General features: G+C 39.2%; 1 protein-coding gene across 2 annotated transcripts in view; it reads left to right on the top strand.

Moving 5' to 3' along the window:
- Positions 1 to 15,558, top strand: part of ANKRD28 (ankyrin repeat domain 28) — a 119,993-nt gene that overhangs the window by 22,423 nt on the left and 82,012 nt on the right. The window contains exon 2 of one of the 2 annotated variants that reach the window (XM_077176380.1): positions 1,653 to 1,746. The exons of the other annotated variant lie outside the window; for it this stretch is intronic. Within the exon in view, the coding sequence (XP_077032495.1) occupies positions 1,705 to 1,746 (42 nt within the window). The 5' untranslated portion in view covers positions 1,653 to 1,704. The remainder of the gene's footprint in view (positions 1 to 1,652; positions 1,747 to 15,558) is intronic. 2 annotated transcript variants of the gene reach the window in all.

Raw genomic sequence — 15,558 nt, 5'->3', positions numbered from 1 at the left:
CACATCTGAGCATAAACATCAAGTATAAAAATGCTGAGATCAAAAAACAATATCTGGCAGATCAAAATGTATTATAGAAATAATGTTTGAATCCTACATTTAAACATTTCAGAGTATCTTTTGATGAACAATCTTACAAAAATAACCAGTATATTAAACCAATATTCTAAGCAACACTCAAAATGCTCAAAATACCTCCCTATTTGCTAATCTATACAAAACTTGCTTTGCTTGGTAGGATAAAGGGTGTTGGTGCATCTAAGGGGAGATTGTTGCAGATGGAGTGGGGTATTCATGAGGTGCTGGGGGTGACCTGACATCCGTGCAGTTCACACATCCTGAGGTGTGCTGTCTATTTGACCTGCTGGGCACTGGGTGTGGACAGGAATGATGGTGGGGTGCAGAAATTAGAGACAAGATTATACATTTCCACTGATTACTGATACTGCCACTGATACTCTTTATCTTCTCATTCTTACAGACTTGAGTGCTATAAAAATTGCTGAGCAGTGAAATTATACTTTTTTTCTAAGAAAGTGAAGACGTTTAAGACTTTAGTTACAGCATTATTTGGGAATATGATTAGAGGTCTGATTTGTACATGAGACAGTAGCCAAGGTACATCTGCACAGATTAGCAAATCCATCCTAAGTGCTGTTTAAAAAGACTTCAAGCTCTTGCTAGAAAAGGTAGTCTCCCTTTATATCTCTCCCTTGGGAGTTTCCTGGCTGTTCTCTTGCACTGTTGTTCAGCAGATCTTACAGCAGGCAAGTTTGGGGGCTGAATTAGCAAAAAAGTTTTAGCTTTCTGCCACTTGTTCTCTGTAGGTCAGCTTATGGGACAGTAAGGTAAATGCAGTGACAGCACAAAGAAAACACTGGGGACATGTAACTACAGCAGTAGTTCCTCTTTGTTCTTGGCTCTGCTGGGGCTGAATATGTCACGTGCTACTCCACCCACTTTGGAAAGGTGACCGGGGATTGTGTTTTGACCTGAGTAATTAATTTGTCATTAAGACTCATCTAAACAATGTTGTAATCATGCAGTTATTTTGGATTGTTCTGTACCTGCTTGCCACAGCTGCTACCTTGCTATTTACCTTCCATACCCACTCTTAACTATGAATGCTGAATCTTTTGAGGTTTGCTCCCTGCTCTCCCCTTTTGCCCCTCCTCAGATGGAAGGGAGGCATCTGTGAAAGCTAGGCTTTCTTTGTAAATATCATGTATGAAGGAGGAGAGGAAAATAGTGATTCACTTGTTTTGGTCCACAGAGAGGAAATCCGTCAGTAAAACCTAATAGCAATAAAGACCAAAACAGTTTATATAAATAATTGAAGCTTCCAGAGATCTCCTCTCTGGCACAGGAAATGTCATGTGTTCCTGACTTTGCTGCCAGTTCTATCCCCAAGTATTGGCCTATTAATATGCCAGCTGTGCTTCTTATTTTGCAAAAGAAAAAAATTAATTACCCAAGGTACAGTTTTGTTTGCCTCAGTAAACTATTGCAACAGTTTTAGCATAATTAAAGCGTTTACTTCTGAGGTGACAGTAGTTGTTCCTGTAAAATATAGCCAGCATGTGATATATTGGGTTATATTTAAACTTAGTGAAAGAGGATTTAAGTTCTGAATTTTTTTTCCTGTAAATTAGGAATTAATTTTGCCTGTGGCCATTTCAACTCCAGTGTAAGTGTTCCTGTCTCATGGTGCGTAAAGGCTACCACAGTCACATGGCATTTCACAGGGTAAGATGCTTCTGTATAATTTTATTAAATGCTCTGTTTCCTGTTGTGTATTTCCTTGTTCTCCTAATGTTCTTCAAGTGCTTGTGTTATTTATTAAAATAGCAAAATAAGTAAATTTAATTAAATCCAAAGTAAGTTTCATTAAATCCACTGTGTATTTGATGATGTAAGTTTCATTGGTTCCCCTTACAGAACTAACCTATAAAGGAATATCCAAAGTGTTTAGAACTGGTATTGTGGATAGACTTCTTGAACAAAAAAACCACTTATCCTCCTAACTTCCAAAGTAGTGGGGATGTGTAATTAAGCACTGTCTTTATTCTATTTAAGGAAAATATATCAAGGTTTTATGTTACCTTAATTCTGCCATTTTCTGGCTTGGTTTGATCCTGGTGGGCAGCTCAGCCCCATGCAGGCACTTGCTCATTCTCCACCAGTGCAATGGGGGAGAGAATCAGAAACATAAACATGAGAAAAATCATGGGTTGAAATGAAGGCAGTTCAATAGTGAAAGCAAAAACTGTGCATGCAAGCAAAGCAAAACAAGGAATTCATTCACCACTTCCCGTGGACAGGCAGGTGTTGAGCCATGTTGAGGAAAGCAGGGCCCCATCACACATAATGATTACTTGGGACGACAAATGCCATCACTCCAAACACTCCTCTCTTCATCCTCCTTCCCTCATCTTAATATGCTGAGTGTGATCTCATATGGGATATCTCTTGGGTCAGTTGGGGTCAGCTGTCTCAGCTCTGTCCTTTACAGCTTTCAGATCACCAGCCTGCTAGATGGTGGGGCATTGTGAGAAGCAGAAAAGGCCTTGGTGCTGTGCAAGCATAGCTCAGCAATAAGTAAAGCAACCCTGTGTTATTAATATGGTTCTCATCACAAATCTAAAACACAGCCCCATTACAGCTACTGTGAAGAAAATTAACTTCTGTCCCAATACCTGTACATTGAGTACCTTGAGCTAGTGTTTTGTATGCAGTGTGTCTGTCCTTCATGTGTTTGGATAAAGGCAACTACTGTAACTAACTATTTTGGCATATAAATAAAATGGATAAGGAAAAAAAGAGTGAAACTTGTCAGGATGTGATGCCTGTAATTTAACAAGTAAACTGTATGAGGTCATCTGGTTTGTGGCAGCACTTTGTTTGTTAACTGTATTTATTTTGATAGTACCTGGATTGTAGAAGGCTGTGAGAAGAATTGGTTTAGGTTGATTGAGCAGGTCACTGGTGATGGAAGCCTTTAGGAGAACACAAGTAGACTTCCATTACTGCTTTAGAGCCATGGGTGTGTTTTAGCTTTGCACCTGAAGTTGCATTTGCTGTAATTTCTTATACATTGGGGATTTTGCTTCAGATTCCGAACTCCATTTTATATGTTTGTCCTGGTTTATGGCAAATATGGGAGATGTCCCAGTTTCAAGACTAAACATCATTGTTGCATTTGAAATTACAGATATATTTTTTTTTTAAACTGAAGGATGTTTTCCTGTTTAGCCATGACAACTTGTCTATTGCCTTCTGGTTTAGACTAGTTCAGCTACTTCCTTTCTTCCTTCTAGCATGGGAAAATAAATCAAGTTCTTTACCCTTAAAAGTAGTTCTGAAACTGTAAAAAGAGCGTTAGTGTCAAGCTGTCTCCTAGGGCTAGAATCTCCCTAGAGGAGATTATCCTATGCTACTATCGTCAGTGTAGTATCTATGGATTCTCTGAACAAAGTAGTCCCTGTTGACAAAAGTCTAAATTAGAGCTTGCTTGCATAACTGCTTTACTTGTATAAAAGCACTGTTCTTCCCAACTTGCACAGGTTTTCTGTAAATTTTATTTTTATAGGTCTCAAAGAAGTAGTTGCTTTGCTCTTTATGGGGGCCAAAACACTTTTAAGCTGTTATGCTCTTTTTTGTTGATTCCTCTTGCTAAGCTGCAACACTTACGGAGGGAAAAATATTTTAACCTGGCATAGTGAAAAAATCATAAGAGCTTAGAGAAGGTGTAAATCCCATCTTTTTCTTGTCTGTTGAGGAAGAACTGGTTATTTGTAGACTATTCTGGATTTTTGGAAAAGCATTGCAGCTTTTAATGCTTGACTTCAAAAGTTTACCTGAGAAGCTAGTGTACATAATTTCAGATTATTACTGCTGAATAAAAGCTGAGAAGTCCAGTTTTGACCAACAGGCTGCATGTTCACCAGTTCTAATTAATATGTTTTTTTTCTACTATGCTGGTTCTGTATTGAAGAAGACTTCTACTCTGAAAGAAGTAGCACCTACATGGTTTTTTTCTGTGTTGCTACCACCAGGTTAGAAAATTGGAGTCTATTGTCACTTAGCATGTTCTTACCCTGTTCCACACACCACTTGCATGTGTTCTTACCCTGTTCCACACACCACTTGCATGTAGACTTCCATATAGACCACTTCCATAGAAACAAACAGCAGTAATACTTCTTGCCAATAATGAAAAGGTGCATTGTTCACATTATTTTGGTTGGAAAACCCCAGATTCTGGGAGCGATGATATTAGGACAATTTTGGTGGAACTTTGCATTCTATAAGTTCATGATAGTATGATAGATTTCTAAGCAGAGGAATTGCTGGATGTAAGAGGAAGTAGTTTCAATATTTCTCTCTTCAGTCTCAACAACTTTCTTGTGCTGGATGAGGAAGATTGTCATGAAATGGTAGTTTCAGTTGCTGGAAATTTTTGCTTCAATGTGTGGGACATGAACCTCGCTTAGTTCATTAAGACCTTTCATGCTTATACAGTAATCCTTCTTTCTCCATGCATTTCTACTGCTTAAACATGTGACTTTCAAAATCAAACCCAAAAGCTGTGATTTGTCTTGGAGCTCCATATGGGCAAGTCTGTTTATAAAACTGAAGCAAGAAGTAGTCATTTGCTTTTCTCAGCCCTCCCAGAGCTGATCTCACCCTGGTCTCTGTGAGCTGGTCTCTGTTGGGACCTTGGGGCCTGGCAGTCCTTGTCCCCAGCAAATGGGATACTTCTGGCTGAGCCCATACAGGTCCTGGGTTTGGCTGCTGGGGGCTCCCCAGTTGGGGTGCAGTGGAAGCATCTCCCTTGTGAGTGATGTTCAGCAAGACCCTTAACTTGCAGAGCTTAACAGTGTCTTTGGTTGGTAAATGTTGCTTGTGGGTACTCCTGACTATGCTTTGTAGCATTTGCAGCAAATTGTTAAAACTGGTACTGTTTGATTAAAGCCCTCTTTTGCAAGACACATTCCTGTTGAGACTAGTAGGGACTTCAGATGGTTTCACTATACTCCTTTTGTTTTGTCTGCAGGTTTCTGTAGTTGCTATGATTTGCACAGAGGTGGCCATCTATTTCATCTGAATAGATGGCCAAACTCATCCTCAGCATCAGGAGAGAAATGGCACACAGAACTCCTTCAGATCTTCGTTACAACAACCTCCCCAGACTGTTCAGTTTATGTAGCTATCTATTTTGGGCTGTGACTGATATTTTCAAAAGCCTCCTCTCTTAGGAATTCTTTGTTATAATTTTCTCTGCTATCAATGAGGAAGAAGATGCATCTTTTTGCATCTGCTTGCCCCTGAAATTTGTAAACTTTGCATATAATGTTGGGTCAAGTAGCCTAATTACGAAGCATCAAGATTTGCAGAGGTGCTGGGTATTGGTCATTGTATTGGTTTTTTGTTCTTGTCTGCTTCCCCTGCCCTAATAAACTTTAATTCTCACTGAGAAGCTGTGCAACTGCTGTAACTGATACTCACTTGAATATAGGAGAAGTTCTGAACTTCTGGCTAATGTGAGTAATTTGGGAATTTTTCTTCTTGAATCAGAACAATTTTGTTGATACTTAGAAAACCATGCAACTGGTAGAAACCTTAAAAAATCCAACAAAAAATACATATAAAAAAGTAGAACTGGCAAAAACCCTGAAAGCCAGAGGTCTTTAGTTTACTGTTACAGGGCTGTAATTAGGTTAAAAGGGGGCTTCCCTTAGTAGGGAACATGCTGAGGTTTGCAGAACCTCTGCCTGCTCCTATCAGCCTATGCAGTGAACCTCTGCACCCTGATTTGTACCGTGTGGTGAAGCCCAATAGGGGTCTGTGACATTGTTCCTTTCTGAGGGATATGCTTTAAGTCAGTCCTCACAGGAGAAAAGTGGCTATATTTTCACTGGTTTCCAAGAGTAAAATTGTTCATAGTGTTGTTGAAATGCACCAAAGAACATTCTGTATTTTCCCCAAGGAGAGAGGAATTCATTGGTCTCTTTCCCTGTATAGAATGGTTTGAGTTCAAAGGGACCTTAAAGGTCATCCAGTTCCAATACCCCTTCCATGGGCAGGGACACCTCCCACACAACCAGGCTGCTCAAAGCTCCAGCCAGGACTTGAACATCTCCAGGGATGGTGAGTCCACAGCCTCTCTGGGAAACCTGTACATCACCACCCTTCTAGAAAAGAATTTTTTCCTAATATCTAATCTGAACCTGCCCCCCTTTAATTTAAAGCCATTCCTCCTTGTCCTATCACTCCTTACTCTTGTGAAAAGCTTATTTCCACCTTTCTTCTAGACCCCCCCTTAGGGCCTGGAAGGTTGCCCTAAGGTCTCCCTGGAGCCTTCTCTTCTCCAGGCTGAGCAGCCCCAGCTCTCTCAGCCTGTGTTTGTAGGAGAGGTGCTACTGTCCCACATGATCAACCTAATGGCTCTCCCCAGGACTCCTTGTAACAAGTCAATGTCTTTGTTGTGCTGGGGGCCCCAGAACAGGACACAGCACTCCAGGTGGGGTCTCACTAGAGCAGAGCAGAGGGGGAGAATCACCTCCCTTGGCCTGCTGGCCATGCAGCTTTTGATGCAGCCCAGGGCATGTTTGGCTCTCTGTGCTGTAAGCACACATTGCTGGGGTACAATGAGCATCTTGTCCACCCACACACCCGGGTCCTTCTTCCCAGGCCTATTCTCAATCCATTCTCAGCCCAGTCTGTACTTGTGTTTGGGATTGCCCCAACCCACATGCAGGACTTGGCACTTGACCTTGTTGAACCACATGAGGTTCACGCAGGCACACCTCTCAGCCCATGAAGCTCCCTCTGGATGGCACCCCCTTACTCCAGTGTGTTACCACACCATACCACACCACCCATCTTGGTATTGCTGGCAAGCTTGCTGAGGGTGCACTTGACCCCACTGTCCATGTCACTGACAAAAATGTTTAAAAGGATCAGTCCCAATACTGGCCCCTGAGGGACATCACTCATCACTGTTCCCCACTTGGACATTGAGCTGCTGACCGCAGCTCTTTGAGTGAGGCCATCCAGACAATATTTTATCCACTGATAATCAAATCTACATCTGTCCTGTTTAGAGTATTTTGCAGGACAGTGTCAAATGCTTTTCATAAGTCCAGATAGGTGATGTCTTTTGCCCTTCTCTGGTCACCACTGCTGCACAAGCCCATCATAGAAAGCCAGCAAATTTCTAAGGCATGATTTGCCTTGAGTGAAGCCAGTGCTGACTGTCACAAATCACCACCTTATTTTCCATATGCCCAAGTGTAGTTTAAAGAAGGATCTGTTCCATGATCTTGCCAGGCACTAAGGTGAGACTGACCAGCCTGTAGTTGCCTGGGGCTTCCTTATTTCCTTTTTTTATATGGGAATTATATTCCCCATTTTCCAGTCAGTGAGAACTTCACTATACTGCCATAACTTCTCAAATATGATGGATTAGCTTAGCCACTTCCTTGGGCAGTTGCCTCAGGACCCATGGATGTATCTTACCAGCTTCCATGGACTTGGGTACCTTCAGGTTCCTTACATGATCTCGAACTCGATCATCTCCTACAGAGGAGGAGGAGGTTCTTTTTTTTCCCCAGTTCCTGCTTTTACCTTCTGCAAATTGGGCAGTGTGGCTGGAGCACTTGCTGGTAAAAACCGAGGCAAAATAGTCACTGAGTCCCTCAGCCTTCTACACGTCCTGGGTAACCAGGTCTCCCATATCTTTCCTGAGAGGACCTACATTTTTCCAAGTCTTTCTTTTATTAATAATGTACCTAAAGGAGATTTATTTTTTTACCCTTAATGCCCTTGAATAGATTTACCTCTCCCAGTACTTTTCTAACCAGATCCCTGTCTGTTCAGACAATTTGTCTCTATTCCTCCCAGGCTATCTGTCCTTGCTTCCACCCTCTGTAAGCTATTTGTTTGTCCGGGAGCTCCTTGTTCATCTCTGCAGGCCTTCTGGTGTTCTGCACTATTTCCTGAACTTTGTTGGGATACACTGCTCTTGAGCCTGAAGCCATCTTTGAATATTATCCAGCTCTCTTGGGCCCCTCTTCCTCCTAGGGCTCTATCCCATGGCACTCTACTGAGGGGATCCTTGAAGAGACCAAAGTCTGCCTTCCTCATGTCCAAGATAGTGAGCTTGCTGTGTGCCCTCCTGGCTGCCCTAAGGATCTTGAACTGAAGATCAAGTAGACTTTATACCATCCTTTTAAATGTCTTTTGTTAACAATAATAATTAAAAAGTGGGTTCTGTTTTGAACTGCTGGTACCAGTTGTATTTTTTCAGTTTTGAAGACCTCCATCTTCTCTTAGTTCCTCAATATCACATGCTAGAAATCTGGAGGCCAAGCTGCTTTGTGGTGTAGATGTCCTCCTATAATTTGGGGCCTGTGTGAAGATCAGGTTCCAGGTCTGTCCCCTCATCTGTAAAGATCTGATCTTTTACAGTTTTATATGTCTGGTGGTTGTTTTTCTTGACTGACCTGTCATGGAATCAAACTAGAGCAACGTTAATGCAAATCATACTATTAGAGGAAAGTGCACTGACAAATGTCCTGGAAGAAGAGTTGGTTTCCCCCTCTCCTCCTTCCATCTTTCCTGTTGTTGAAGTGGCTGTGAAGATGATGGCTTAGTGGTTTAGTTTAGAAACTGAAAACCATGGTTTGCTCTTCTGTCCATACAAAAATGATGCATGTCCTTATTTAGAAATACTGGAAGCACATTGCTAGCTACAGTATTTCCAAAATGCACTTGCTGAAAGAAGGGCGATTGGTTTTTGGGTGGGGCATGCAGTCCACTTTATACATGTTACGGCAATTGTTTGTGCCTGGAAATTGTTCTTTTGGGGTAAATTATTGAGGAAACTGGGTCACCAGACAGCTACAAGCTATCCAAACACATTGGTCATATACAGATAAGAGACTTGAACTTATCCATTATTTGTGTGTAATGGGTAGCAGAATGGTGCATGTTTCTTTCTTTGACCTTTCAAAATTTCAGTACCAGCTATAAAATACTGTGCTGCTATATAACACTTAGGGTGCTATAACTTAAACTACTGTGTGGATTAAACAGATGAAAATAAAATTTATTTTTCCCCTAATCTTAGTAATACTGGGTGGGTGGAGGTTCATTGTTGGTTTGGGTTTTTAAAATTTTTTCTTTTCCCTTTATTTTTTATCTGATTCTGACACCTGATAGAGAAAACTTGAGTCTGAATTTTGACTGAGTTTAAAAGCTGGATGCCTGTGGCACTTAGTATGTGTGGTCTAGCATTTGTGCAGACGTTGTGGTAGCTCTTTAATGCAAATAATGGGGAGCAGTAGAAGTTTTATTTTTAAGTGTGTTACCTTGGATTCTTTCTCCAGTGTGCACTTCAAGATGACCTCATTTTAATCTTTTATATTATGTGTGGTATTTCCATAGCTGCTGACCAGATGGTGATAGTAATGACTGAAAAATAAGCTCCTTCCATGATGAATGGAATTTATTGGCTGCTGCTTTTTGGCTGGGGTGGGAGGGAATGTTGTAAAAATATGCTGACTGGCAGTTTGCTTGTTCCATCTCTGTTAAAGCCAGGAGTTCTGTGGGGCAAGAAGTTGGATGTTTCTCTGATATGGAAAGTGAATCTTTTTGTCCTTCTTGATCATGTTTTAATGCTACAGGAATTCCACTTCGATATATGTAAAACAAAGCTTGTATTATGTAAAGAGTAAATGCTTGAGAATCTTTTCCCTTAGACTTGGTAAAGAGATGGAATAAAGGCTTATTTTTACATTTGCTTTTAATAATTTTTTTTAAAACATGGGAAGTTTTACAGATTTTGCCAAAATATTAATATTGTATTAATTAATGTTATAAGTTCTTCAGAGAATAGAATTCAAGTGTTCTTTCTTAGAAGGTCAAGAAATTTGAAGTAACATCTCTAAAGAAATTATATAATGTAGCTGCATTTAATTTCTAAGAACTGACAATATCCTCTAAATGGCTTTGTCTTGCATATTTAGGTAAAGATAAGTATTTCAAAAGAATGAGTCTTTTTTTCCATGGATATTAACATTTCTTGGATAATATTAATTCAGTTACCTCTACAGTATTTAAAAAGAGTTGCTAATACCCCTAGCAAATAACATTACAAGCCTATTACATATATATTACTTTTTATTTTTCACAGTTGAAGACTTTATAATTTTAGTTAGGAGTAGTTTGTTAGATTATCAGTCTTGAGATACGTAGTGTGTGACTTTACTATTTATATAGATATGCCACAGAGTTCTCAATCAAGAAGGAAGAAATAGCAGAGGTTTGGTGTTTTTCTCATACACGTCACCCTGTTGGAAAGAGTGAAAAGTAACACACTTCTACTTCCAGTATGAGAATCTGGAGGAAGTAGTGAATTTTACTAATATTCTTAGGTAATCATGTGTGTAACTTTGAAGGTTTTCATATACTTCAAAGAGTAAAAGGTTTTTGTGTAATGCTGGAAATTTATCCAGAGGCTATTTCTGTCATCTGGGGAAGAACATTTCTGGTCTCATTCTTCATATGGCAGTAATCCTATTTATCTTCCTGGTCTCTCTGTTCTGTGAGGAGTTACAGCAGCTGTGGTTGCTTCCCTGCAGTTTGCAGGGTCTGAAGCTGGAGAGAAAAGTTACCTTGTCCTTCTGTCTTCCATGATACAGTGTTTGTGAGGGGCAGAGTTCCTCACTGCTCATCAAAGATTAATGCTAAGTAGTTTCTTGCTGAGAGGAAAGGAGCAATAGACCAAATAATAATGTCATCTTAAGATTGACATTTCTAAAGAGGCCAACATTTCATTAAAAGAAAAAGAAATTAATTGGACTTTTTAAAGAGGAGAGAAAAACAGAACAAAGAGAGCGTTAGACCTTAAGTATATTTTAAATGGCCATGAGGTGTCAGTGTACATCCAAAAAGAAACTCGGGTGATCGATGCTTCTGAAAAAATGGTTGTCTTTATTTCCTAGGGCCTGAAATAAATCTCTAGGGACAAGGTTACAGCAGCTGAGTCAAGACTATAAAAGTGTATATCTGCATGAGTTGAAGGTTACATTTTCATAGTTATTTGGTGGTTTTTAACCAAGATGTGTAAGTTTATTGATGCATTTCTAGACTCTAGTTTAGTTTGCAGACCAGTTCATGAGTTCAGTGTTCTCTCTTCATTGCCCTGCATTATGAGCATGCTGGTTGCATGAGGTGTTTTCTGGGGAAGACACTCCACAGCTTGCTATGTAAGATATAAACAAATAGGACTATTCCTAACCATATTACTGATTTCTTGTTACTAAATATTGAAGTCTTTCTAATATATTTATATTTTATAGAAATCTGGTATAATTTTTTTTCCCAATGCTTTTATAAAACAAAAATTGTCTTGCCAAGAAGAGGTAGAAAACAATTGCATACAGGATGCCCTGTGGCCTTGTTTTTGCCACAAAACTTGACCAAATACTCTCCCTTTTTATACCCACTTATTTGCTGAGTGGGGTTTGGTTATTTGTAGGTTCTAAGATACCTAATCCTAAAGGAATATTAGAGGCAAAGGTTTATAGAAGTTAATTTTCTTAATATTTTGAATAAGTAATATGCAGTTCATGTGTATTATGTAGTGTTTTGATACCATATTTCTGATTCTGTATGATAATATTCCTTTATAATGCAATTTGTTGGCTCTTAAAAATGTCAAAATTTACTTTGCAAGTTCTCCTCTAGGTGTCGTCTTAATTGAATAAATCACTGATTGAAGCCAGTGGTAGGAAGATTTTGGAAGACATGAAGCCCAAAATAATCCTGATTGAAAAAAAATACTAAACCCCCCAAACTCACAAGTTTTAGATCATGTTGGATAATTGTGTAAAAGTTGTAGCTACCTTGTTGTGCTTGTATTTAATACATAAATTGCTTGTGTGTGGATTCTGGATACATAATTGATTTTATCTGCTTTTTTTGAAAATTCTCTAGTACTTTCTTTATAGAGCCATATGCTTTATAAATACTGTTAGTACTATAGGGACAGTTTGATTAACACAATCTGTGAAATTTCTATGTTGCAAAACGCTTTTTTTTTTTAAAGGAAATTTATTAGGAGCAATTTACATATTGAATCATGGGAGGAGAACTTAATAATTCTTTGCATGACTATTAATTAGAAATAATTTAAGGAGTGATATACTTGGTTGTAATCGTGTCCAAGTTTGGAAAAGTTCAGTGTGATGAAAACTGTTTTGAGATATTTTAAGGAAAATACAAGAATGGAATAGTTCTGATACATGGTTGATGGAGGGAGTTGGGTTGATGGGTGAGGGTTTGCAAAGCTGTCTCATCCCTGTCTGTTGCAATGAGCAGTTTGAACCCTCCCACTGCTCTGTGGCAGCTGCAGGCCTATGGTGAGCTGGCTCACACAATTGGCCAGCAAAAAAAGAAAAAGTAAATAGGGACAGTTGGGTCATACAAGTTGTCTGTGCTGGCTCAGGAAAGGGATGTGAATGTGCAAGGATCATGCGGGGAAGGGAGGAGTGAAGAGTCTGTGTGGTGACCAGCAGTTAAAATCAGACTAATACACTTTTTCAAATGTCACTTAGGGAAAAAAAAAACAAAAGCCAAACAAACAGATTTCTAGGGTGGTAAAATTTAATTAGCATTCTAAAGTAATACTCTGTTGCATTTTATGAAATTTAATTTGGTATTAGACTTTTTAAGCAAAATGCTTTTTTATCTTCTAAATACAGAATTAAAAAATGGATAGGAAAAGTAACTAAGGAGTGCAGGTTGTGCTCATGCTCTTATCCTGTAGTGATGTGTGAGAGCCCTCCTCCTGAAGAGCTGCTTCCCTTGTGGGCATTGTGGGGAGGATTCCTTGGAAGGTTTGAGGCAGGCAGGGATGACTTTTGTCTGCAGCTGTGTTTCTCTTTGCTTCTTCTTTGGGAAAAGCCACATCTATTTTGGCAGCGGCAGAAGTTTTAGATGAGGTCTCTCATCCTGCAGTAGTGCCTGTATGTGTGTGTGTGAATGTGTGGATTTCATCCAGCTGTGTTTTATAGACTGTTTTCAGTTGCCAGGAAGGAGCTTTTCCTTGGACATGAGGGAGGTGTAGGGGGATCATTTAAACTTCTAGGAAGTTTAGCTTTCCCCAAGCAGCAAATCCTGATGCTTGAGGCAGCTGTTGACACACACTATTTTAAAGATAATCATAATAATTTGTGTACAGTGACACTGTTTATATACTGAAAAGAGAAAAAAGAAAAAGTGGTATCCATAGCAACTGGGATTCATTTTGCTCACTCACATACAGTGTTTTGAGTCCTGGTATGTATGGAAACCAAAATTTCACATGTGAACAAGCCAGCTGAACTGTGGCTTCTGTGGTCACAGTCTATTCCTATCTACCCAAAACTGAATTTAAAGTATTGCACTTGTAGGAATGTTATATGCATTTTTAGTATTATAATAGTTAAATATTTATTTAAAATTTTGTTCCAATGCTTATAACTTCTGTGAGAGAGAACTGATTTTTAAAAAGTTTTCTATAAGAGAAAACTTTAAAATCTTCTTAAAAAATGAATGTATTCAGGACCTTTCCCTCCTAAATTCAATCCTGGGAAAAAAGCCCTCATCATTAAAATGTGCCCCTCTTTTTGCCTCCTCTGTCCCTGCAACAACACTCATTCCTGGGTGGAACAGGGAAGGGGAGACTGCGTTGTAGGCAGATTGTACCATCACATGACTAATGAGTAGGAAAATCTGAACAGAAACTTTTAAAGGCCACAGTTTTTCTGTTTTGTTTTAGAGCTATGAAATAATTCAGCCTTTTCCTTCCCTCAGTATTATGGACTCCCTCAACTTTCTACTAGGAGAGTTTCAGTAATGACAAAAGTATTGAATAGGTATTTTGCAGGAGCAGATTTTGTAGTCCTTTTCTTCTTGACAAAATCAGAGCTTTGTTTTGAATAGCAGAAATTGTGTGGTACTCTTAGAAAATATATGTTGTTATCACTCTGTTATTCTAAATAGTTTCCTCTAGATAATGCATTTAGTTCTTTTACTTATCAGACTAAGTGAATAGCAGACATACATTTGAAGCTGAGTAAACTTTCCTTCCCTAAGATGGTCAGATTTGGAAGTGTTCTCTTCCTGATGCCCTTCTAGTAGAGGTAAAGCAGCCTCTACTGTATAGTTGCTCCTTCTTAGGTTTTATCTTTGTTCCTCAGTCCAACCTGTGTTATTTCCCCTTTTGGTCATTTAATCACTGGAAGCCAGTGAGAGCTGTTTAACACTTCTTTAGGTGCATTGCTCTGCTCTGGTTCTTAGGTTTTCACAGGGTTTTCATTACTTCTCACTCTTAATTGGTTGTATCTTCTTGCTTCTGTGACTGGATTAACATTTTGTTAGTATTTACTGCTGAGATAACACAACTGTGAGTCCAAGCACTACATGGACTAAGATAAATCCCTGCTAATATTGCTGAAATGAGACAGGTAATGCACTGTTTGTTATAGCAGCATATCCAAGCTGATTCTTGCAAATATGCTAAAATCAAACTTAAATCAGCATAGTTAGCAGTTGGAAGTCGGTGTGCTTTCTGATCTTGGCTAGCAGAGATAGATCCACTGACCTTCTTGGGGTTTGTGCTTTGGGAGGAGGTGGAGGGGCAAAAAAATCCCCAACCCAACTCTTTCCTTTTTACTAATTCTCTGATGGTTGAATGGTTCTGTTGAAAGCGGGTCTGTCAGTGTTTATTTTTTGGAATAGGCAACTGCTGTTTGTTACTTGAGAAAAGCAACTGGTTCTGGAAATGTTCTAAACTGATGTGAGTCATCAGTGAAGGATTTAAATAGTTGAATATGATGTTTGTTTCCTCCCTTCCGTGGCTCAAAATGTATGAATCATTTTTTTTTAGTGTTTCCCAGATAATAGTCTGAGTGGAAGTGGTATGTGTTTCTGACTCAAGTTCCTAAATTTTGGTGGAGCACTCCCAGCCACTGCTGATTTTGGTCATGTGGGAATTCCATAGGAACTTCTGACAAATGTATAAAAGCAAACAGTTGGTAACCATGGCAACTTACCCACAAGGATTGATGTGGTTGGTGGCATAAAACTTTGAAAGTCCTCTTCTGACTGGCATAACTAACATGACTTTTCTGCCTAAAATGTGTTAAAAGGTATAGGATAAAAATTCAGTCATGAGAATTGCTTTTCAAGTGTGTGGAATGTCTTGTAGAATGCTAGAATTTGTGTTGCATTTTTATATGGCTGCCTGCTACTGTTCCAAAATTGAGGTGTTTTTTATGAACCCACATCTCTGTAGTTTCATATGCTCTTAGCTAATTTCAGCTTTCTTTGTTCTTTCTGCATAACTTGGAGCATCAAAAACAATGCATACTCCAGTGTTAACTGAAGTGGTGCTGAAAAAATTAGCTAGTGAATTTTACAGGAGAAAGAGAAGGGAGAAAGGAAAGGAATGGGCACATGTGTTTTAAAGAATGGTATTAGGAGGATAATCTTGATGTAACCTGGAAA

Source organism: Agelaius phoeniceus, chromosome 1, assembly GCF_051311805.1.
Source record: "Agelaius phoeniceus isolate bAgePho1 chromosome 1, bAgePho1.hap1, whole genome shotgun sequence".
NCBI lineage: Eukaryota > Metazoa > Chordata > Aves > Passeriformes > Icteridae > Agelaius > Agelaius phoeniceus.
This window is presented reverse-complemented; position numbering and strand designations above follow the sequence as displayed.